This window comes from Cheilinus undulatus, linkage group 3 (genome assembly GCF_018320785.1).
Source record: "Cheilinus undulatus linkage group 3, ASM1832078v1, whole genome shotgun sequence".
NCBI lineage: Eukaryota > Metazoa > Chordata > Actinopteri > Labriformes > Labridae > Cheilinus > Cheilinus undulatus.
Window position 1 is genome coordinate 49,721,333 of NC_054867.1, and position 24,908 is coordinate 49,746,240.

General features: G+C 38.2%; 2 protein-coding genes across 4 annotated transcripts in view; both read left to right on the forward strand.

Moving 5' to 3' along the window:
• LOC121507160 (protein SSUH2 homolog) overlaps nucleotides 1-6,761 on the forward strand; it is a 29,251-nt gene extending 22,490 nt beyond the window's left edge. For both annotated transcript variants that reach the window (XM_041783348.1, XM_041783347.1), the window contains one exon: nucleotides 1,006-6,761. In XM_041783348.1, coding sequence (XP_041639282.1) covers nucleotides 1,006-1,146 — 141 coding nt within the window. In that variant the 3' untranslated portion in view covers nucleotides 1,147-6,761. The remainder of the gene's footprint in view (nucleotides 1-1,005) is intronic.
• A 5,834-nt stretch (nucleotides 6,762-12,595) lies between these two features.
• st3gal8 (ST3 beta-galactoside alpha-2,3-sialyltransferase 8) overlaps nucleotides 12,596-24,908 on the forward strand; it is a 39,619-nt gene continuing 27,306 nt past the window's right edge. For both annotated transcript variants that reach the window (XM_041779556.1, XM_041779574.1), the window contains exon 1: nucleotides 12,596-12,671. The gene's annotated coding sequence lies outside the window, so the exon portion shown is untranslated. The remainder of the gene's footprint in view (nucleotides 12,672-24,908) is intronic.

Consider the following 24,908-nt stretch of genomic DNA (forward strand, 5'->3'; position numbering starts at 1 on the left):
TTCAAACTGGACTGTTTAAAATTTGTGCAAGCTTTCACAAAGCATGTTGTTCTCTTCAGGCAGAGAAAATAGAAATGTAAGCAGCAGCTATTGAATGGAAGGGCAGGCTTTTCAGGGAAAGTATGGAGATTAAATCAAACACTCTGCCTTCAAACTTACATATGAAGTTTAGAACTGAGGCTGACCTGGTTATGAAACAGGCTGTAATTGATGCTGATGACTTTATGGAGATCTCTCTGGAGAGATCTGAAAATGGCTGTGCACAGACACTCCCCATCCAACCTGATGGAGCTTGAGAGGTGCTGCAAAGAGGAATGGGCAAAACTGCCCAAAGAGAGGTGTGCCAAGCTTGTGGTATCATACTCAAAAAAACTTGAGACTGTAATTGCTGCCAAAGGTGCATCAACAAAGCATTGAGCAAAGGCTTTGAATACTTATGTACGTGTGATGTCTTAGTTTTTTATTTTTAATACAATTGCAAAATTTTCAAAAAACATTTTTCACGTTGTCATTATGGGGTGTTGTGTGTAGAATTTTGAGGTAAAAATAAATTTATTCCATTTTGGAATGAGGCTGAAATATAACAAAAAGTGGAAAAAGTGCAGCCTTGTGAATACTTTCCGGATGCACTGTATTTGGTCATTCTTTAGAATGGACAACAGCACCCTGATAAACACACTTTTATTTATTCTTTACACCGTTCATATTCTTAGTGAATGCCAACTTTTTTGGTCTTTTGAACAGAACATAAGCTAATTCTTACATGCATACAGCTTAAGATCAGCAAACAGTAACAGATACTATCTTCATTCAGGGGGATCCAAAATCAAAACAGATCAAAAGTCCATTACAGAAGGGTGGGGGGAGGGTAAAGGGCAGAAGGCTCATGTTTGTTCATGAATGAATGAAGGGTTAGTTTAGCTAGCAGTACCACAGTATAATGTGCATGTGAAGTATGTATAGAAACATCTTTTGCACGTATTACTCTTTCTTTCTCTCCATCAGAGGCAGACGGTCGAGTTGATCCCAATCACTAAGGTGAACTACAAATGGAAAGGTGACACTCACCTCTACTACGTCTACGGCAACGAGAACCGCATCAGTGCTGATAATTACCCCGCAACCTGCTGCTGTGTTATCCAGTAGTCACACAAACACAGTTACACTCATTATTGTTAACTGTTCTGATACCATCCCCGCTCTCCTGGGTAGATTATTTCCAGTTAATCCTCATATCTTGGATGTTTCAACCCTAATGACACAGTATTGAAACCAGTGCCTCAGATCTGATCATCATTTTAGAGCTGCTGCTGTTCATTGCTAAAAAAACAAGACATGCTTTGTTCAGAAATACACACATGATGGATGCATAAAGGTGAAGGTTTTAGGTGATATTTAATTTTGGATACATGCAGTTTAAAGAAAAGAGGATAACTAAGGCAGACTCTTATTAAACAATTAAAATGCCTTTATTCTACTGACATGGTCTTGTAGACCTTAAAATGAGCTGTGATGCATTTCATCCTTATCGGGATATAAAAATAGATTTTTAAGAGTTTTTCTTACTGTCCATGTTATTTGTTTTATTTTTTAATGTAGTAGAGACAATGCACAGACACCTACCGTTTAATAGCTGGCTTAATAGATACCGTAAAAACCAGGTTATAGGTTGCACCAGTATGCAAGGCCTCTTGCAGAGAGTAAAACCATTTCAACCATCCTCCTGCATGACAGTCTGTATCCCATTCAGCAAATTAGCTGTTTCTGTGCAGCTCTTTGAGTACCATCCATGTTTACCATCAAGGTTCTGCACTTCTGCTAGCTTTAATATGGTAGTTTTTCTATGTGCAAACATGATTAACACGGCATGAGATAGTACTACTGTTTTGAATAAGTCACAATTTCAGACAGAAGAAGTGTTCACTGTGTGCAAAAGCCTTTTAGTCTACAGCCAGTGTAAAATAGTGACACTGAGGGGGGAAACTGTCATCTGAAGCATTAGGTCATGCAGCAGTGATGTAGAACTGGATGGATGAAAAGATCTTCACCTGTAGAAACTAAAAACAGTCAAAACAAAGTAGTTTTACTCTTCTGGGAGATTAAATCAACACTAAACCGCAAAAACTCTCTACTCCTCTTCATCTAATGAGTTATCTCACCTTTCAAAGCTATGGCTATGATAATTAGATTTTACAGAGGACTTTACACCTAGTAAGAGCTTGTATCTGAGCTGGTGCAACACCTGAAATATCAGGAATGCATAAACTCCGTCCTCAGTAAGAAATACGGCCAGACTAGGCTAGCAGAGGCAGTAAAGTTATCTATCTTTTGGTTTTAAGACCTCAGCTTTATCAACAGAAAATTTAACATTTATTGACTAAACAAATGAACTGATAGTGTTACTTTGGGAAAGACCTCTGCTGCTGTATCCATCTCTGTACTAAACCTGTGCAATATTGACCACTAACCAAAGATCTTACAAAACACTTTAAACAGTTGACAAACAACCTGGGCCAGCATGTGCCAAACAACATCCTCAAGTGTTCACGGAAACCTCAAATGTTCAGTATATCTGTGTTTGCAGAATATCACCTGGTTCATACCTGTGTTCTTTTACCTGTGGTTTAATGTTTTATAGAAATGAAAATTCACTTCATTGTTTACAACTCAGAAACCAAAGCTTATAGGTTTACTTCTTTCAACAGATTTGTTCAAACTTAAATGTATTAAAACTGCATTAATCTGCTTTTCTTCACTATATACTGGAGCTTGGAGGTGGACCAAGCTAATGTTACTGGTAAACTTAGGGTTAATATGCTAGCACTCGTTAGCTTTGTTTATGTCCATCTACAATCTATTTACAGTTTAGAGAACATAGAGGCCTTCCAACCTCATTAACCATTAGTTAGCAGTCTTATTAACTCAGTCATTATCAAAACATTATGTGTACATAGTTTATGCAATGGTACTGCTGGTGCTTGTGGTATTATTCCTGCTTAGTGAATATCTTCGAGCTGTGTTTCTATCATGGAGCAATTCAAACAAAGCAAACTAACCTAATGGGAAGCTGACACTAGTAACATTATATCACCTTATTCATTTTCTGATTGATTTATGTTTATGTGCAGTAAATTAGGGGCAGCATGGTAGTAAAATCCATTAGGCCCACTGAATCCGTTTTCATCTGTTTGAAAATACTGATGTGACTGTGGCTGTGAGATGCTCCATCTGTTTGTGTAACAGTTTAGTAAATATCCTGCCTTCCATCCAGTGAGAATAAAATTATAACCACTGTAGCCTTAATATTCAGCTTAGACATAGAGTATACCTAACAGTTTCTATTTCATAGCCAAACAAGCCTTTCTCAATAATCTACCTGATGTTTGTCACAAAGCAAAGGCAAACTTACCTCACAAATACCTTCAAACAGCGTTCCTCAATATTTAAAACCTTTGTTAACATCACATGCTGTCTTCATGGTACTTGTTTCCCTGCAAAACTCAAATCTTATCGAGGGCATTTCTGTCCAACTTTCAGTCAGAATATCTTGTTACACCTAAGAAAATCAATATATATTTGACAGACATCTGATTTCAAGGTAAAAAGCAAAAATAGGCCTGAATTTCCTTCAGTAAGTATAATTATCTGCCAGTGCAGAAAACCAGTTTGATTTAAGTGCTGCAGATTTTTATGTACTTCATAAATAAAGGCATTGACATCTTATTTTAAGACACAAAACAAGCAAAATTTCTTCTTCCTGCTGGATTGTCAGGTATTTTTACATGCCAAGGGGGGAGATTAGCCAGATTATCCAGGCATGGGCAACTTTAATTACCTGGAGGACCACATAAATGTTGTTCTCAACGCCAAAGGGCCAAATTGTTACAAACTTGTGGATTTTCTGAATTTAACTACCATGATTACTGATAATTGCATGAAAGAAAAATATAGTTTTCATGCTGAGTTTTAAACCAACATTTCTATTTTTAAGCTCAAGTGCAAAATAGAGATGATTAATTTATAAGACACATAAATTTAACTACCTTCAAAGCATTGGACATGCTAGTTACAGGATATTTTTTATCCATTTTACTTGTAATTCCTATTTTTAAGATATATTTAGTGATGCATATAAAAGAGTTATCCTGAAGCAATTACAGCGATTATATCCACTCCTTTCTTGCAAAGAACTAAACATATCAAAGATTATAAGAGAAATGTTATTTGTCATACTTTCAAGGAAAATTTGTCGTCTTTTCTCAATGTTTATGATGAAATGGTGTTTGAAATTGGGCCGCATTGAGCCCACCCCTGTGCTAAACAGTAAAGGTCAGATCCCTCTGTAGTCAGCATTACCAGTCTGTTATACTAAATATTTTTTATGATTTCAGGCCCACAATCCCAGTCAAACCTTCTTTCTTGACCGGGGGTTATTTTTGTGCCCCAAGGTTAGTTTTGCAGCCCTTTCCTCTCTCATTGTTGTCTGCAACAGTCAGTTTTAAATGTCAGATAATTGTAAACATGCGGAAAAATCAACAACTCTGAAAGGCAGAGCAACAGCATTCACAAATGCAAAATAAAATACATAAATATATCTATCATAGTCTCTTAGTAAGAAATCAGCAGATACAATTTGGCTGTTATTGTCTCTGTAAAACTGCTAAGAAGCATTATTGAATTCATTTGAGGAAAAAATAGGAAAAATAAGTAAAAGATGCACAAATAAGTGGTAACTCCTCAGTTTAATGCATTAAAAAGGTGTTCTCTGATCGGCTTCAGTTCATTGGGGAGCTTTTGGCTTCAAAATATCTATGTTGGTTTTACAAATTATATAAGCCACATGTTTGATCCTCTCATTAGTCAGTAGCCTTGTTAAAACGGACTGAACTACCAGTGTCCTACCATTTTTAGCAAAAAGAATCAAGAGAATAGAATCCCTGTAGCCCTCTTGGCAGCCTAAGTTGCCCAACCCTGATCTAAACTGTAATGCAGCTACCCACCACTAGTAGCTGCTGTGGTCGGCTAAGCCATTAGGCTCTAATGCTCTTTGACCCATTGTGAACAAATGTGTACTGATAGCACTGATAGCACCTTGTGCAAATAGCCCAGTGTGGCGCTATTTTGGTGTAGATGTGATAAAGTTGTATGTATTGTGTCAGGATAGATCGGTGTGACGACAGTCAGCACAGACGTGTGGATGTTAACTTGTAAAGAGGCTCTCAGGCAGGAAGTTCTAGCTATACTGATGTTAGCCACATTCAATCATTTACCATCTGCTACTGTGACCTCTCTTTAAAAACATGTGCTCAACTTGATTGTTTTCTGAATATTTTCTTGACTGTAGTCTAGCCAGCTACTCAATTATAATTTGTGTTTTAGATGGGAAATTCACCTAGAAATATTGCTTGTTAAAAGCAACTCAGACCTTATTTTTCAACATTTTTAACCTTAAAATGAGATGTTTATCTGGACTTTCAGGTGAGCGTGGCTTAAATAATTGTGATAAAATAATTTTGACCAGAAACCAGCCAAACACACTTGATAAGATTTGATTTTTGCAACACATTGAATGCATTGGCATACTTTATTTTAATGGGAAAAACACATGTCAGTTGTGTTTGATGAATTTTCAGTTAACTCTCATGTCAAAGTGTGATTTAATGGCTGGATGCTGTTTCAGCTGAGGTCAACAGTTCATTTCAGGACAAAACTTTACAGCCTGTCCCTTTAAAGTCCTTGCTGCAGTTCAACAGCTGTCCTCTAGATGGTGCTGTGTAATAAAGTGTTGAACAGACTCTAACTGCCTCTGTGTTAGGTACTACCAGCCTTTTTTGTGACTCACAGGATAAAGCCACTTCATGTTTAAACTTCTGCTGCTTCACATTTAACCAGACATGCTTTCACTTTACCTTCATGATTTTTAATACTTTGTTTAACCTACTATAAATGCTGTATTTCCTGCTGCTTGCAATGCCATATTCTGCATTTCATATCCATGTTTTTAACTGTTTGTACTCCAGTTTGGTCATTTTTTGTTCTCCATTATCAGGGTTAAAATTCTCTGCTTCTTTCCTAAAAAACACTAAACAAAAGTAAACAAGACAAAAACTGCTGACGTTTATTGTCTCTAACAAATGTGATGCTGCTAAAATTTGATGCACCTTTGATTGAGTGGAATGGCTTTTTATCTGAAACGTAAAAATTATCGGACTAACCAGCAGCTCCGCTACTAACCTGATGGACTAAACCAGTGGTTCTCAACTGCAGGATCCACCACCACCTCTTTAATGAAAATTCATGACCCAAATATGTAAAACATTTAAACCACTCAGATGTATTTAATGAAAAGTGTTTGGACATTTTTTTAGAAAGCAATTTAGTACAGAAGCTAGGGAAGGATATGCATGCATTTATTTTACTATGCCTTCCATGGTAATGTGTACGTTTTGGTTGTTTTGTAGAGATTTCAAGGAATTGACACATTATTATTGAAAGAGCAACTTTGTTATTTCAGGATAACTAGATAAATAAGTTGACATCTTGACATAAACAACAGAAATGTAATCTTTATCACAGCAAGATGGCATAAAATACAATATCTGGCTGTATTTCCATATAGGGCTTCTGTACTTTAGTTCAGGTCCCGATTCACCAGTTGAGAACCACTGGACTAAATGATGTAATTAACTGTAACTCTGTGGGTCAAAATGTTGTTACAGTGTTTTATGAATATGTCACTGTTAAACTGAAAATAAACTCTAAGCCCATCCTAGTCTGCTTCTGTTTTATTTGTTCAGCACTGCACAAATTAACATTCAAAGTATGGAGTCCAAAAACATGGATTTTAGTTGCCCAACCACTAGAGAATAGGGATGTTCCAATACCTTGCAGTGCAATTTAGAATAGGCACAAAATGCCATTGTATATTTCTATTAAATCTATTGGAATATCCATGTTACATTATTACTAAAGTCTCACTGATAAATGGCCACTAAGCTCAAGTTTAAACTTAATAGCTGCTTGTGACAGGCCGCTCTGCATTATTCTAAAAATCTGAGTTCACACCCCTGTCGCTCTGCAACAACTTTCACAGTCACTCACTATGCAGGGATTTATTTCTTAAGCTACTGTGCAATAATCTGTCTCTTTAAGAAGGATTGTACTGTACATTAACTGTTTTTTTTTTCTCTCTCTTTATTGTCATGAAAAGGTCTAACTTCAGGCTGTTGGATTCCTGTTTATCGCCGAGTCCTTTATCATCGCCATTATGTCATGGCAGTGGAATTTGACAGCACATATCAGCACAAAAATGCTTTAATGGGCACACTTGGCTACTACAGCTGGAATCTCTCTAATGTATAAGCAAGTATAGTGCTGTGCATCCTCTATTTGTGCACGGCTGATGTAAGACATGGGGTGTTTGTCAGGCTGAAGTTTCATCCATCCATTTTCTATACTCCTCATCCCTTTGGGGTCATGGGGGGGCTGGAGCCCATCTTAGCTGTCGTTGGGTGATAGGCGGGGTACACCCTGGACTCAGTGCCAGTCAATCACAGGGCTGACATATAGAGACAGACAACCAGGCACGCTCACACTCACACCTACGGCCAATTTAGAGTCACCAATTAACCTAATGAGCATGTCTCTGGTGATGGGAGGAAGCCGGAGTACCTGGAGACAACCCACACGTGCATGGGGAGAACATGCAAACTCTGCACAGAAAGGCCCTGCACAGCTGTGCCGTCCCAGGCTGAGGTTTCTGAGTGAAAAGTAAAGAAAAAAAGCTAGATATGTAGATAGATGCAATCCAGTGGTTCCTAAAGAGGGCTGGAAGGGTGGGTGGGTTGGAATGGAAAAGAAGTCCCCTCTGCTAGGAAGGAGAGTGCTGGCCACATTTCAACCTTTTGCAACATCCCACTAGCGTGAGGACGGTTTCTGCTGTTGCCTCAATCAAGACAAAATACAGATCAAAGCTGGACACTGAAAATGAACTGAGAGTAGCAGTACACTTTCACATACAAGGAATTTGACTCTGTGTTTGATGCATATGAAGTTATTGTGAAGTTTTCCTTCTTGTAAAAGAAAGTTTCGGTGAAAAACTTGCATAAATAAAGTTGTTTAGAGTCAAAGTGTTTCCAAAGCAATTTCAAACAAGTCTAAACAAACCGGCTTCTCTAACTTCTTCATTCCTTCAGCAATCAGTCTGCTTACTGAGGATAGTTGTACTTAATCCATGGTCATTCTTTCTAACCTTTGAGGTTCATGTATTGTTATATTTTTTGAAAATGTCTGGTTTATAGTGCTTCATCTTTTCCCCATCAACGCCCCATGTTTCTGCTGATCTAATGTTCCTGAAGTGAATGTGATTGTTTGAATGCTGCTGTGGCGATGATTGTTTCCTTGTATTTTTCTTGATAAGGCTGTAGCCTGTAAAACAGAACCACCCTTCCCTTCCGGGATAGATAAAGTCTGACTCTGACACTGGGCAGTTTAAAGGCACAACACAAGATGCATATTTAACCCTTAATCTACTGAGTTTAAAATGGCAATTTGGACATATTTTGTTATTATGGCTGTAAGTCTGAGAGCTTTGGTCCCTTTTTTCTCAGGAGTACTTGAACTTGACTTTTCAACATCTGGTTAATGATTATTGCACATTATATGGAATTGTCAGCAGTTTAAAAGAAGAAAAATACAAAACTGGTGTTTTGCTAAGAATGCCCACGTCATATGGTTGTGAGTACTGTAATGAGCCATATATGTGCGCATGCCCACAACTCTCAGCTTACCAACACCATTGGTATTTTTCAGATTGCACAAACTTTGACGAAGTTACGGTAATAATACTACGGACATATTGAACATAGCATCGGCGCTATGGCAGTAGGTAAAGGGCTAACAGAAAAAGTTTAATATTTTTATGTAAAGTGATTTAAACTTAAGAGTTTTCTCCAGTTGTTACTGCGACAGCATGAAACAGATACTTTAGCTAAGGTGTAAGCCACAACCATTTTTCAAGCTAAAAACAGCAGTTGTTTACAGTTTGTTATGATGCCCATATATGGGCAAAATAATGTCAGTTTATAAACTTAAAAAAAATCTTAGAATACTTAACCAGGGCCAATTAAGAACATGGCCCTGGTTGCTCTAGAATTCTGATTGGCCACATTAAAAATCTTAACTATGATTCAGAGCATATGCTTTTGTCAGTACTTGAAAATTGTGAATTCTGACTTCCAAGTCATTAAAGTCCTGGTAAAGTGATAAAAAAAATCTGTATTTTAGGTTTGTTGTATGACAGACCACTGTGTAATGACCCACAAGGCCATTTTTCATCATAAAAAACATCTCTAAGTTTATAAAACAGAGCTTCAAAATCATGAAAAATCAGGCTGTAAAATCTGCTACAGCATGGTGTGGGCATGTCGGTTGAATGAGCTGAGGCCACGCCCACTCAAGAGAAATACGATCCTTTCATAGTTTGAGAAATGCTTCTGAGCGCAGTTGCCTGGCTCTGTGCAAGAGCAGAGAGACAGAAATTTGGGATTAAATTTACTGTTTTCTGGCACAAATCTCTCTGTTATGATACTTTTAGGGTGCTTTCACACTAGGGGCGGTGGGAGGTGGTCTTGGATGCAATTCAAATGGACTCTGGAACGGTTCGTATGAGATTTGAATGCAATCGCACCCTGTTATGGGACAGAGCATTGCATCAGCTTTATGATGGCAGTTTGTTCAAATTTTTCCTCAATAAAGGGCGAAAATCATCAGAATCCAGTCAATGAATGGTCTGTTGTGACTCACCTTACAGATGAACACAGGTTGGAGTCAGTGAGAGGAGGTGCAAAGGCAATAAAAGTCTCCTGTCCTCCTTGGCGGGGTTGTAAACCAGCTAAGTGCATACCGCCACCTGCTGTTTCAGACTGAGTACAGACGCAAGTGGGCCCAGGCACGGATCTATGTTGCAAGTGTGAAAGCAAGCAAGCGGGGGAAAGGGGGAGGGGGAGGAATCGCGCCGCGGCGTAGTTCAAAACAACGAGGCCTAATGTGAAAGCGCCCTTAGTGACCCATAGTCCACCGTGGTTGGGAAATTTACCCACTGAGAACTACCCAGTGAAGTTCTAAGCGCTCAGCGACCTGGACAGAAAAAAGCACCTTCAGTGTCAGGGTTTTTCCGCGCTTGAAAAGCTCTTGGTTGAAAACCATTCAACTTTTGGAACTGCGCTGCACTCATTAGTGTCACTTCTCCTTCACTGGCCAATCAAAATCAAGAAGGGGTGGGACCTCTGGCATCTTTCCTAATTTTTTTTCGAGGGTTGTTTTTATGTCTGCAGCTGCTGCCTGCGTCAGGAGAAGATTCCTTTACACTGTCTGCATGTCTTCTGTGATGATTCCTTGACACACAGAAATATGAACAACATAGAGCAATATTAAAACAACGATACAGATTCTACAGAGGAAAGGATTCTTTTCTATATGACATCATAACAGGAATCGTGTGAGAAGCACTCTGGAAAGGAGGTCATCAGCGCTGCCACCAAAAAAGTTGGCTATGGACACAGACTCTTATTCTTGTATGGCGTGAACATACTTCAGGCCACCCTTCCCTAAGTCCCTGCTACAGTTAGAGACAAAAGACCTCAGGCTACACCATTGCCCATACTGCTGCAAGTATGACAAAATCAAGCCAGTATAAAGGAACAGCTGTTAGTCATTTGGAGGGTGTTGTAAGCTCCACTGTTGATAATTTTCATGATCCATAGCATCCACTTGATTGACAGTTATGTGTGTTTTACTGCAACCATTTGGCGTCATTTGAAATGTTATTGGAAGTGTGCCAGTCCCTGAGAAAAACACATACAGTGAAGCCCATCAACCAAGGACACACACTGTGGTTTACCATGACACACCCTGAACCCTGGAACCCGCATTCAATTTAACAAAAAATTCCTGAGTTGATTGGAAAAATTCAAAGAATTATCCTTAAGGCCTTTCCTTTCCATGTTTCTGTGACCTCCGGGATAAATGTCACAGGGTTGAGGAAAAGGTGAGGAAAGACAGAGAGCTGTCAGGGAATCTGACTGCTCTTATACCACGTGGATGTTGCAGATGTTTGTAGGCCATGATGTTTAAGGCAACATTAAACCTCTTTTCACAATGAATAAACTTTCTCTTATGGTTATAATTTTCTTTTAAGTAAATGGGTTTACAATTTAATGTATTTATTGCAGCTTTGCTCTGCTCTATAGTTAGAAAAGGTTTATGTCACCACTGTAACGGGGCTGGTGCTGTGCTGATGGTGATTAATCCTCATTATAGTAGGGTATGTTCATTATTATAATATTAATGATTTATGTTGCTCTATTTTAATAGGCCACAACAGAGATTAGGTCTAGACCTGCCCTCTTTGTAAAAGTAGATAACTTTGGTTATAAATATTTACTATATAAAATATATAATATACAAACAAAAATTGATTGGTTGATTGATACCCATGATTGATACTGGCTTTGGTACTATCCATAAATCACAACTGGATAAGGCCCACTCTCTGGGCCCAGCCAAATCTGAGGGTGGCTGAGGCCAGGTAGGCTTGGGTGTCCTTTTTCCCTTACTGAATAAAATCAGAAATTAAAGGGGACATATTTTACCCTTTTAAGACAAGTTTATACTGTTCTCAGAGGTCCCCAGAACATGCCTGTGAAGTTTATTGCTGAAAAAAAAAACACTCCAGTACTGGATTTTTGCATGTCTAAAAACTCCTCTGTTTCAGCCCTTCTCAGAATGAGCCATTTCTGTGTCTGTGGCTTTGAATATAACTGAGCTGTCTGACTCCGCCCCTCTCAGGAAATGGATGCAGCACTCCTGATGTTGCAGACTCTTTTAACCAAAGTTTAGGACCTGACTGGGATTCAAACCATCAGTCTCCCAGGCTGTATTCAGCAGGTTAACCCACTGAGCTATCCAGCATCTCAGCTGCTAGTTGAGAGGATCAGTAGAGGAGGGCAGAAGTTTCCTCCAAGTGGGTGAGGGCCAACCAAACCTGGGGGTGGGTGCTTACACCCCATGTGAGGTCACTAAGTGTAAAATCTGAGAACAGCTTGTTTCAGCACACATTTTCTGAAAGGTGGAGAAAAAGAGGGGGAGAGGGAATGGATTTTTCTGGTACTTGAGGGGATTGTGAACAGGCCAGGGGCACATATTTGAATTAGAAAAACGTGCATTTTTGCATAATATGCCCCCTTTAACGATCCCTTTTCTATTTACTTGGGTTATCTTTGTAAAATATTAAAGTTTGATGATCTTAAATATTTAAGTGTGACAAATATGCAAAAACTGAAAATCAGGAAGGAGGCAAACACTTCTTCACAGGGCTGTTTTTTTGTACTGTTATTTTCTTGTCAGTTTGTTTTGTTACGTTTTATTGGGTCATTTGAAACGCTGCTTGAATTAATTTGTGAAATGTCCCAAAATCTAAATGCCTGTTTGTTAATTAAAAAAAAACTGAATAAAGAATGGAAAAAAAAAACCTTCTCCACCCTCCTCGTGCCCCATACTCCTTCCTCCCCCTCCCTCTCTGGTGGGTAGGCGGACCCTGGGAGCTGCATCATCATGCCCCGAACTCAGCAGCTTCACAAAGAGAAGAAAAACCATCCGGTCTGCTCCTTCATGTAAGTCCTCTTCCACTTTCTTCTTCACGGAGCTTTGTCCCGCTTTACCAGCTGCTTTATAACCGAGTCAGGGTGTGCTTTAACCGGCTACGGCTCCATGTGTGTCAGTAAATGAGTAAAAACTTCACCTGGAAACTTCGGGAAGTTTCAACCAAACTTCATACAGTTTTCTGCTGATTTTACTGCGGCTTGATTACAGGCTCATTTCTCCCTTTGGACGTTTCATATCGTCTGTTTTTGTGTCAGCGTGAAAATAACGAGGCTAAAACCGATAAGAGCGTGTGAGAGAGGGGCAGGGAGGACGAGGAAGGGAGCGAGGAGGTACAAACTGCCTCAAGACTTTCTTGTCGCTACTTTATCAAATTCCTATGGTTTTCGCTTTTTACTCCCATAGTACGTCAGTGGTTCTGGTAGTAGCTCTGTGGTGACGTTAGTATTATCTCATACATGACATTTCCTCAACAGTTAGACTGAATACAACACTTCAGGTATGCTAGCAACGCATACAGCATGCCTTTATTTCACTAACGTTTTTAGGCTGAACGTCATAACGTCTCGAAAGTAACCGTTATATCTACAGTCAGCCTAACCCTGCCTAACTGTTTGTTTAGTAAATCACGTGTATGAGCTAGTTTTTATGTTGTTTTCAAGATGTTAACCACATTTTATCCATTAAACACAGCAGACACGTATTTGACCTTTGTACATTTGTCTTTTTGAGTCATCATGTACTCTGAATTTCCAGGTAGTAACCTTAAAATACCCCAAATTAAATGTATTTTCCCTCCACTTCTCTGGCTGTAATAATTTGGAACTAAGGCTGTAAATTTATGGGAGAATGACATTAATATTGATTTTTTGATTGCTGCAAAATTGATTGATTTATTAAACTGGTATTTTGAGACATGTCAAGTTAAATAAATTTGGAACTTCTGCGTTTTGTAAATTGCAGCAGGCCATATAGAGATTTAATCTAATTTGCAATTAATTGCCCAGCCCTATTATGATCACTATAATACAATTTCTTGTTATTATTATTTATAATTATTATTTATTAATTATTATTATTTATTTAACTGTTAAAAACTACGCAGCCTATCTGAGTAAATGTAAGTTGATGAACTTACTAGTTTTTAGCTGTTTTCACAATACTAACCAAATTTTATCTTTGCATCAAAGCAGACACTTATTTGACCTTTGTACATTTTACTATTTGACTCATAATGAACCTTAAATTTTCAGGTAAAAACCTTAAATGTAGTTCAATTTCAACATAGTATTTTATCCACTTTTGTGTTAGTATGTATCTAAAACTAGGGCTGTTAAATTGTGGTTGAATTTTTCATATTGATCTTATTTGACTGATATTGGCATTACTGTTGAGAAACACAAATAGTTACATGTTGGTTAATTGTAGGCTTTTTTAACAAATCGTTATAAACTACACACCCTATCAAACAGAGCTAAATGTAAGTTTATGTACTCTTATATATTAGCTGTTTTTATAATGTTTACCACATAATTTATCTATAAATTACAGCTGACATATGTTTGACCTTCGTACATTATGCTGTTTACTCATTATGAACTCCAAATTTCCATGCAGTGACCTTAGATGGGCTTATTATTAGGGGTGGGAGAAAAAACCAATACAGCATAGTATCGCGAGGTGATTGTCTGGTGATATATCGTATCGTCTCGTCCACCAGGTATCGATTTTTCAAATTAATTGCTAATATGAATTGAAGTCTATGATAATGAAAAAATAAAATCAGTTGTTTGGGCAATTTTAATCTTTTTGTCTTGTGAGGTGGGCAGAGGTGACGTCATAGAGCAGGAGAAAGTTAATACAACAAACATGGCAGCACCAGGGGAAGGACATTAGGATTGCAAGCAGGGCACGAATGACATGGACATGACACATGAGGTTTGCAAGAAGTGCTACATGAAAATAAAATACAGCGGAAATACGCCAAGCCTGAGGGCAAGACTAATGCTAAATCAGCGTAACAGCTGAAAAAAAGGTATACATAGCAATGTCACCGCAATACTCACTGGATAGCAAAATGTTAAAAATCACAATGATATTGAATCGTGACCCAAATATCGTAATAATATATCCCTGGGTCAGGCAACCCGGCCGATGCCCCAGCTTCCACCAGATGTGCCCTGGTTTACGCCAGATTGGTGGCGAACAAGACTTTTATCCTGAAGGATTTTTTCACTTCTGCTGTCTTGGAGAAGTTTGAGCCAGTGTCTCTGTCCACTCTTCACAAAATTGTTAGTCAGCTTAAACCTGCCGGCTGTCCCACTGATCATGGCATTCTTGACATTTTTCAATCTAATTTTAAGGCATTTCACAGCACTGAGTCTTCATTTTTAAGTGTTTTTAATGAGCTTTTATTGACTACTGACTCTGGTGACTCAGCTCTTTTAATGCTTTTAGATCTAACAGCTGCTTTTGACACAGTAGATCACACAACTCTCATTGCTCGCTTCGAACACTGTGTTGGTTTTACCGGTAGAGCGCTTAACTGGTTCAGGTCCTACTTGGCTGAGAGGTGTTTCAAAGTAAAAACTGGTGACTGTGTCTCTTCTTGTGCTCCCCTAACCTGTGGAGTTCCCCAAGGTTCTATTCTTGATCCCATCCTTTTCTCCCTTTACCTCCTTCCTCTTGGCCTGATTTTTAAAAAGCATGGCATATCTTACCATCTATATCAGATGACACTCAGATTTACCTGCCAGTAAAGAAAAAGAGCTTTTTAAATTTTAATGAAAATAAAACAGAACTGATCATTTTTGGCCCAAGTGGAGCCCAGGAAGCACCTCTCAGGGACCTGGACCCTCTTTTACCTTATTTTAAACCCACAGTTTTAAATCTTGGTGCAAAAGTTGACAGTGATTTTAAATTTGATCAGCAAATAAATTGAGTTGTTAAATTCAGTTTTTATCACTTGAGGCTTTTATCCAAGAGTGAATCGGTTTTATCTTTTAACGACTTTGAGTGAGTAATTCATGCTTTTATTTCTACACGGTTGCACTACTGTAATGCTCTCTCCATTGGTGTTAATCAGGCTTCCCTCGCACGCTTACAGTTAGTCCAAAATGCTGCTGCTCATCTTTTAACAGGTACATGAAAACATGGCCACATCAACCTGATCCTGGCATCCCTCCACTGGCTTCCCGTTCATTTTAGAATTCATTTTAACATTTTATTGTTTGTTTTTAAATCTTTAAATGGATCAGCACCCCAGTACATCTCTGACCTTTTAAATGTCTACACTCCCTCGCGGTCCTTGAGGTCTGCTAATCGGCTTCACCTCGTCGTTCCAAAAACCTGATTAAAAACCAGAGGTGATCAAGCCTTCTCTGCTGTGGCTCCCAAATTGTGGAACGAACTGCCACTCGAACAAACATCAAAACATCCCCCACCCTACCGACTTTGAAATCGCGTCTTAAAACTCATTTTTATTCTTTGGCTTTTAATTCAGCATGAGAATTGTGTGATCTCTGTCCTTTTATGTCTTTTACGGTCCTCATCCCTGTGTTTTTTATGGCTTTTATTTGTTTTTATGTGTCTTTATTTCATTGTTTTTAATTGTTTTATTGATGTTCTTGCCTGCTTTTATGTCTTTTTCCTCTTAAAGTTTTTACTTCTTCAGTCTTTGTGACTTTGATTTTACTGTGCAGCACTTTGGTAAACTTGATTGTTTTTAAAATGTGCTATGTAAATAAAGTGGATTGGATTGGATTGGATGGTCACCTCTGACAACCTCCCTGGACAAAGGGCATCAGCATCATCAAATGGACAAAAAAAAACAAAACAATTTATTTTATTTTTGACGATACTTCATGGATGTGAATCATTACAATATTGCTATGCAAAACATTGCAAAATTATGAAGTATCGATATTTTTCCTTACCCTAATGAGGAACCTCAGATTTCTAGGTAGTGACCTCAGATGTACAGTAGTTCAATTTAAACACAGTATTTTATTCACTTGTATGCTTGTTTGGAACTAGAGCTGTTAAATTGTGGTACTTATTTATTTGATTTATTGACACTTTTCTGCGACACCATCAGTGGTGCAGTCAAGCGGCAACCTCCGGTTCTGAAAAATGAAGCCAATGGGGAAGCGCAAAAAATTGCAATACCGCAAGTGTCCACTTGTGGCTGGCTGCAGGAACACTGGAAATCCCGTCTGGACAAGGGGTGCACCCCTAGTCTGGACACCTGTTAAACAGCCGGTTTTTACACTAGAAATAAACTGGTTTACAGCCTGGTTCAAAAAACCAAACGTGTCTCATTAGCTAGTGTCTTCATGTGCTCTCACTGTATGGGGGGTGAATTTATTTTGTACCACAGTGGATTAGCTTATGTTTAGGAAAAACCTCATTGCGGACTGATTGGCACGTCTCATTTGATTGACAGATAGCTCGACAGGCAGAGGCCACGTTTCTGTCAACCAGAATGCTAGCTAGCTGACAGGAAGTCATGCTTAGTGGGCAGGCCGTTAGGTTGATCCAAAGTTCGACTGAGACAGCGATATCAATATGGATGCCGCAGCGGACTAGCTTCAAGAGCTGTTTGAGTCTGACCATTGTAAGCAGACGGCTGACATAACACAGGGTTTGTCCAGTTCTTTCTACAGTATATGGGCGCAGTGCAGGGTGTTTTAATTATCTCTACAGAGCAGTGTTTTTTTAATCGTGTGGCAAGGCACACTGGTATGCCATTAGGCAAGTCTTGACGTGTCTTTGGAATTTGCAGAACCAAACAACATTGCTACAGCCAAACAACACAGGTTATTGTAGCGTGTTTAAAAGAGTTTGTTTTGTATGAGTATGGGTGTGGTGTGCCTTCAGATTTTGGCTTGTATTTTGGTGTGCCTTGGGCAAAGAAAGGGTTGAAAACCAATGCCATAGATTATACCCAACAAGGAATGTACAAGTTAAGATTATACCCACTTCTGCATGCACCACTACACCATTGGACACAATTAGTTATTGATTCATTTTAGGCTTAATTTAAGGGATCAAACCTACTGCTGCCTACCTTAGGCAGCCTTTTAATGTAACTGAAAGTGTCGTGACTCCTTTGTTTTTTTTTTCTGGTATGTCAGTTGTTTCTACGCTGATGACAAGATATGCTATCTTTGAAACATAGCAGACATACTTTTGTACATTTTACTGCTTGACTCATCTTGTTGGTTGTCTACTCCAAAATTTCAACTTACTCTACTTGGATTTAAATATTGACAAATATCCAATTAAAGATTGGTGCTTTTATTTACAAATTTACAATAGGTTCCACGTCTTTATATGAAGGTCTAAGGCAGTTAATTAGTAGGGATGCTGAGCATCCACACTATTGATATTCACGTCGGCCATTTTGTTTATTATTATTCTTCTGTGCCGGCTATGTCCTCCTTCATACTTTGTCATACTGACACCATTTAAACTTTAAAAAATTCAGTTTCTTCGTCATTCACAGCTATGACTTTTCTCATTTCTAACTTTTATAATTTTTAAAATATAGCTATTTTCATGCTATTTTCAGCTATTTCTATGCTTTACAGCCATTGAATGCAAATTTCAGCTACTTTTAGACCAAAATCAGCTATTTTTAGGCTATTTTCAGCTATTTTAAGGCTACTTTCAGCTATTTTTAGGCTATTTTCAGCTTTTTTAAGGCTACTTTCAGCTATTTTTAGGCTATTTTCAGCTTTTTTTTGGCTACTTTCAGCTATTTTTTTTAATCCTTTTTGAGCTATTGAATGCCATTTTCAGCTACTTTTATGACATTTTATGCTATTTCATGCTATTTTTATGCTATTTTCAGCTATTTTTGTGCTTTTGGCTATTTCTAGCAGTTCTTGCACAATTCAGCTCTCAGCATCCACATGCAATTCAGCTGAAATTGCAATTTTGATCTAGTTAAAAAAGGTAGTGGAGGAGTGGGGTCTTGTAACTAAATAATATTTAGATAGTAAGATTAAAACGGAAAGGGTTAAAGCAGCTAAAAGAGGGTTTGAAGCAAAATCCAACATTTCATTAAGTTTAATAAAATCAGCTCATTTTCTTTTCATCACTCTCTCTCTCTCTTATTTAGTGATAATAATTATTTCAACTCATCTTTTTAACATTTCAAATCTAAGCTCAAATTGTGAGAGGTATAGAGAAGGAGACCGAAACTCAGTTCCCTCATGGACCTGGTTTTGGATTTTTCAGAACCTGAAAATCAATAACATAGGAGCTTATCCATACTGCTATCAGGTCTCACAGGTTCTGTTCAGAGCATAACAGCATTGTGCATCATTTTTTGAATACTTTTGCCTGCAGAAGTCTGAGGGCTGAACAGTCCCAGAGCTACCCCCCTTCATGCCAGCTCTCGCCATGCACCATGTGAACATGGAGACATCATTATCTTACCTTCCTGAATACACGGTCGACAGCCCAAACAGCAATGCCACCTTCATCAAACTAAACCAGAATGTGGTACTTTTGACTGTTGGCTTAAGAAAAAAGAGTCTAGCTTCTCTGGGAGTAGCATGCAGCCATTACACTGGCTTCTAGTGCTGGGCCGTTCTCCAAGTTTCAATTTCAGTCACAATTTTAGCTTCTTGCAGACAAGATGGTGGTGATTAGAAAATCACTGTGCCACCTGCAGCTTTGTCTTTAGGATTTGTCATGTGGTAAAATCTTTAGAGTTTGTTGATTAATTATTACCAGTCTTATTTTGGTATATATACATTTTGTATTTCATTTATTTTCATTTATTGCTATTTTCAGAGTTAAGAGGGTCTTAGTTTGACAAGTGTGTGTGTTGCAGACAATGCAAAATCAACAAGTATTTGTTTTTTATCAAGATCTCATCACCAGTAAAAATGATCTTGATTATGGTTTTTGCAATGATTAAGCAGTGCTACTTGCTTCAGCTGCTAATGAATGTGCTGATCTTTACAAAATAATTTTAGCTGATACTGATATTTTGATGTTATTCAGATTTAATACTTCAGTCCTTTAAACACACAATAAAATCCAAAAGATGAATAAATTTCACTCCTTAGATCTCCCTCAGAAGTGGAAGGAATGACGATGAATAAAGGAAATGACTTCAGCTGAAGTAGGTCGGCTGGTCCAGCCTAAAACTCTAAGAACGTATCTGTTCATGTGGCCGATGTTCACAGCTGATATAGGCAGATTTTTGTAGACAAAATATTGGTTGTAAAATATCCATATCTGCTGATACTTTTATCATGCTGTTCTCCTGCATCCAAAACAAACCAAAACCTAAATGTGTTAATATTTTCAATCAAAAAGGGTGACAGTTTGGGCTTGAGATGGACCTAAAGATCAGTGTTAATTTCAACGACTAAAACTATGACTGAAAATGTTCATCGACAGCCTTTTTTTCCATGATGAAGACTAGCCTAAAACTAACAAAAATGGATATGTGATGACTAAAACTGACACAAACTAAGTTTAGTTTTCGTCAAGATGACTAAAAATAGACTAAAATGTAATGTAGTTTTCGTCTGACGTTAAAAACCCAGGATATTTCTCCTCTGTTGGTAAATCTGTCCAAAATCAATGAATCTGTAGCTATTTTTCCTCTCAGCTGTAGAAAGCAGGGACCCCAGGTTTGGCAGGGTGCAGAGAACACACTACCATGATTTGGTACCAGATTTAGGCAAGAGAATAAATGCTTGGACTAAAAGTAAAGACTAAAATGTGAGGACTTTTTATGGACTAAAACTAGACTAAAATGTTTTTGAGGTTTCGTCGACTAAAACGAGACTAAAACTAAAATGCATTTTATTTAAAGACTTAAACTAAGACTGAAATTTAAAATAACTGCCAAAATTAACACTGCTTAAGATGTGAGGGGACAAAGCGATAAAGACATGCTACAAAATAGAAGCGATTCCTTCATATTTAGTTATACATTCTCCTGCTTTCATAACTTTGTGTAGCTAAGCTCTGTTGGTATTGTGTGCTAAAGCTTTAATATTCAATGATCTCACATTTGTGTATGTACACATGAACTTCTAGGATGTTTATTCCCTGTTTAAACTGCCCTATTATTACCTGACATCCCTCTAATATCCACATATTTAAACCCTTCACTTACCCTCCTGTCCCCCACCCCCATTGTGAAACCTCCAGTTTCCTTGTACCTGAAGTTTATTGACTGATATAAAGTTTTATTGCACACTTTTAGTTCTTTATCTCATGCACTTTCCTCACAGGAACATTCAAGATAAGGTTTAACCATCAATCCATGGAAACACGACAGGTGGAGCAAATATTTACAGACATAGAATATGTCATCAGTATGACAGTAATGTTTAACAGTCACTGCGGCTCAGATAGCTTTATGGCACTCCTATCTTGTTAGTTTGTCTGTTTCTTCCTCTACAACAGTGTTACTCAACCCTGCTCAACCACAGAGCCAAACTGTTGAAAAGTACCTTTGCAAGAGCCAAAATCTAATTGGTGAAAAGTGGCAAAAATGGGTTAAAGTGGCATTAAAGATAAGTTAAAGGTGGCAAAAATGTTCAAAAAGCAGCAAAAAAGTGACAAAATGAGTTAAAAGGGGCCAAATAGGCATAAAGTGGCAAAATTGATAAGAAGTGACAAAAAAATGAGCCAAAAGTGGCAACGATGGGTGAAAAGTGACTTAAACAGGCAAAAAGCAGCAGAAAAAGGTGGGAAAATGGGCATAAAGTGGCTAATTGGGGGGAAGGTGGCATTTAATGGCAAAGGGCAGCTTATATGAAGTGAGGGGGAATATGCAAAAAAAAAGCGAACAATTTAAAAAGCAGGATAAAATAGGCAAAAACTGATTTGAAGTGGGAAAAATGGGCAGAAAGTAGCAAAAATGGGCGAGAAGTGACAGAAAATGAGACAAAGTTGACAAAAATGATCAAAAAGCAGCAAAACCATGGCAAAAAAGTGACCAAAACAGGCAAAAAGCAGCAGATAAGACGGGAAAAATGGGCAAAAAGTGGCAAAAATGGGGGGAATAAGTGGCATTTAAAGACAAAATGCAGCTTAAATTAGTGAAAAGTGGGTGAAAAAAAAACGCCCAAAAGAGCAATCATTTTCAAAAAGCAGGATAAAAGAGGCAAAAAATGGTGAAAAATGGAAAAACAGGATGAAAGTGGCAAAAAGAAGTGTTAAAACTGGGCTTAAAGCAGTAAAAATGGATTACAAGTGGCAAAAAAGGTGAAAAATAGGTTGACAATTAAAGCCAACTGTTTAATTGTGGGAAAAAAATAGATTAATGTGACTTGCAATGGATAATTTCCGAAGTCAAATTCTCTCTTTTGTATGGTTTTCAGGGTGAATAATATTTGAAATGAAGACGTAAAAGGGGCAACAAATCATCACCAAAGAGCCACATTAGCTTTAGAGCCACACGTTGAGCATCACTGCTCTGCAATATTCAGTTCATGTGTGGCAAAGATAAGGCGTGCCTATATTTCTTCCTTGTGTAGCTGTTTTTTTAGCGTTATCTTTTAGTTAAATATTCGACTGTACTTAGATATATCAGTATGTAGCATGGTTACATTTTTGTACTCTAAACTCACTCTTTTTCCTCTCCAAAGCTTATCTTGTTGCTTTCTTTGCATTTCAATCATTATAATCTGGTAAGTAGTCTTACAAAACTCTTAACTGCCTTTAAAATGTGCATTTTTCCAAATAAGACTACCTTCATTAATCCTAGTGAGGCTGCAGTTTAACTTTGCCTGCCTGTTGAGAGGAGTCTGTTTTGACTTTATAGTACATTACTGTGTTATTATCCCTTATCGTTGTCCTATAATTAGCCTGCGTTAGCTAGTAGCCAGTAGTTTCCTTATTGTGGGTTTGCCACACCTACTGTTTATATATTTGTTTTTTCTCTCTGAGTTGTACTTTGCTCACATTCGGGTCGTCACAGTACCAGACACTTCAACCTCAGCACATTTTCAGTGAAAATCAGATATAGTCATATCTCTTTCAGTACCACAGTAACAAAAAAAAGTAGCCTTAGAGAAACCCAAAATTAGATAACTTATATTCTTTAAGGATTTGTGCCCTGAAATTTAAACATGACTAGTGTCAGACACCAGACTAGTGTCTGTCACTGACAGATAAAGAACAGGAGAGAGAGAGTGGTGTGTCCTGCAGGGGTTGGCTGATGGTGGTTTTTCAGGGCCAGTGCCGATACCAAATTTTAGGAATTCATGATAACCGATATTTGGAACTGATATGCATTTATTATGATGTACAAATGTACTTACTGCGGCAAAAACTAAACTGCCTGATCAAAAACTGAAGGAAAATTAACAGAGCTCTAGCTCTGTCAGCATGAGATACGGCACAGAGCAACACAGCAGCAGAGGAAAACAGGAAGTTATTCAGTACATTTGCTGTGTAAGTGTCACCCAGGCTTATGTGCTGATTGGCTCGTACTTGTCTTGTGACATCCAGCCAATCAGATTGTGTGGTATGCAGGACATTTGGTGAGGCTGTGGAGAGTGAAAATAAAGTTGGTGGGGAAGACATATCTTATAGTGAAGCCAAAGTAGAACACATTTTAATGTATACATGTATTGATTATTGGTAAAATTAAATGCTGATATAGATGATCGGCTTCACTGATTGGCCAGGACGATAATTGGTTGACTCCTAGTGTCCTGGTCCCTAAAGGTTTTCCATTACATCCCTACCTGCAGACTGATGACACCCCTTACTAATCCTGACATCCATGCAGTTACCTAAATAAGTAAAAATAGAAATTACTGACAGAGAGCAGAATCATTGCAGACACTTCTTCTGGTATATTAATAATCATTCAGTGGAAATATTAGACTTTAGGTAGGAAAAGCAGTTTTTTGGTGTCCAGGTGATCATATCATTTGATTCTAAGCAGTATGTGATTGAAATTCAAATTCTGGTATTATGACATCTCTACTTTTGACACATGATTGAAGCTGGACTCCCCTACTACTGTACATCATGTAGCCTTAAAAATGAATCTGCATTCGTAGTGTCTATGACCCTGTCTTCTTTCATATCCAGAGGCTTTTTAAAACCAACTTGGAGAAGCTGAAGAGCAAGATAAGAAGCTGGCAGGTTTTGTATCTCTGTCGTGTCTTCTTGAATGCTGCTACTGTCTGTAACCTTTCTTCTTCCTGTCCTCTGTTGCGTCTGCTTCTTCTTGGTTCAGTGAGCCATAGGCTACGAGCATAACCACCACCTGGATTGGGCTGTTGATACTGATATGTCAGTAATATCATGCATCCCTACTTTTGGCCTCTTCCTTTTGAATAAAAGACTAATATACTGTAACTTAACCTTTTTATTAGCTGCCTCTTGTTTATAAAGGCCTGTGGTTTTGATGTAGAACTGTTTAAGTTGGTTTATGATCCTCCCTTTTTACGATTACATCTGTCTGTGTGTGTCAGAGCTCCCTACAGTCCTGCAGCCTTTGATGTGTGTTTGTGACAACTGCAACCAGATACTGAAAGGCTTAACTTAATTGAAGATGGACAGGTTGTGTGGTCTGTGAGACAAACCTCTTCCTCCCTGTTCAGCTAGCGGATGTAATTATTGAGGCCTGGTTCTAAATCTGCACAAACAGAAACAGATTGTTAGAGACCCAACTCCCTTTCTGTTTGTGTAAAGTTTATCTTATCCTACAGCTCAAGTTCAAACATTTCTGTACAATCTGACCCACATGGGAAACCTTTTGTCTTCGGAGCCTCGATTCAGGGGGGAAAAGGTCGATCAGAGAGCCACAAAAAAGGGAGAAACGTAAGCAGAGGAGGAGATCCCCCTCCTCTAGGACAGACAGAAAATGGGTGTCGTCTTTTTATGGACGGTACAAATAGAGCAGTACAAACATATAATACTGAGTTACAGCATTAAAGTAGCTGCCTGTCTGTCTGTATGTGTGAGTCAGTACTGTAACAGGAAGTGACTGTGTGTCTGAGCTGTGTTATTTTATTCACAGCTGTTGGTGAAGTCACTTTTCAGGACTACTGTGTGTACGTGCATGTGTGTGTGTTTTTCTTTCCTACACTCTTTTTAACACTTTTCCGTTCTGTTTCTGCTCAGGATGACTGAGCAGAAATAACAATGTCCTGTTTCTGCTTGTGTTCATGGAAACTTAAAACATTGTAGAGTCCTGTAGAGTCCTGTACTAAACCTGATGTATACCTGTGTTTAAAAGCATACATTTTGTG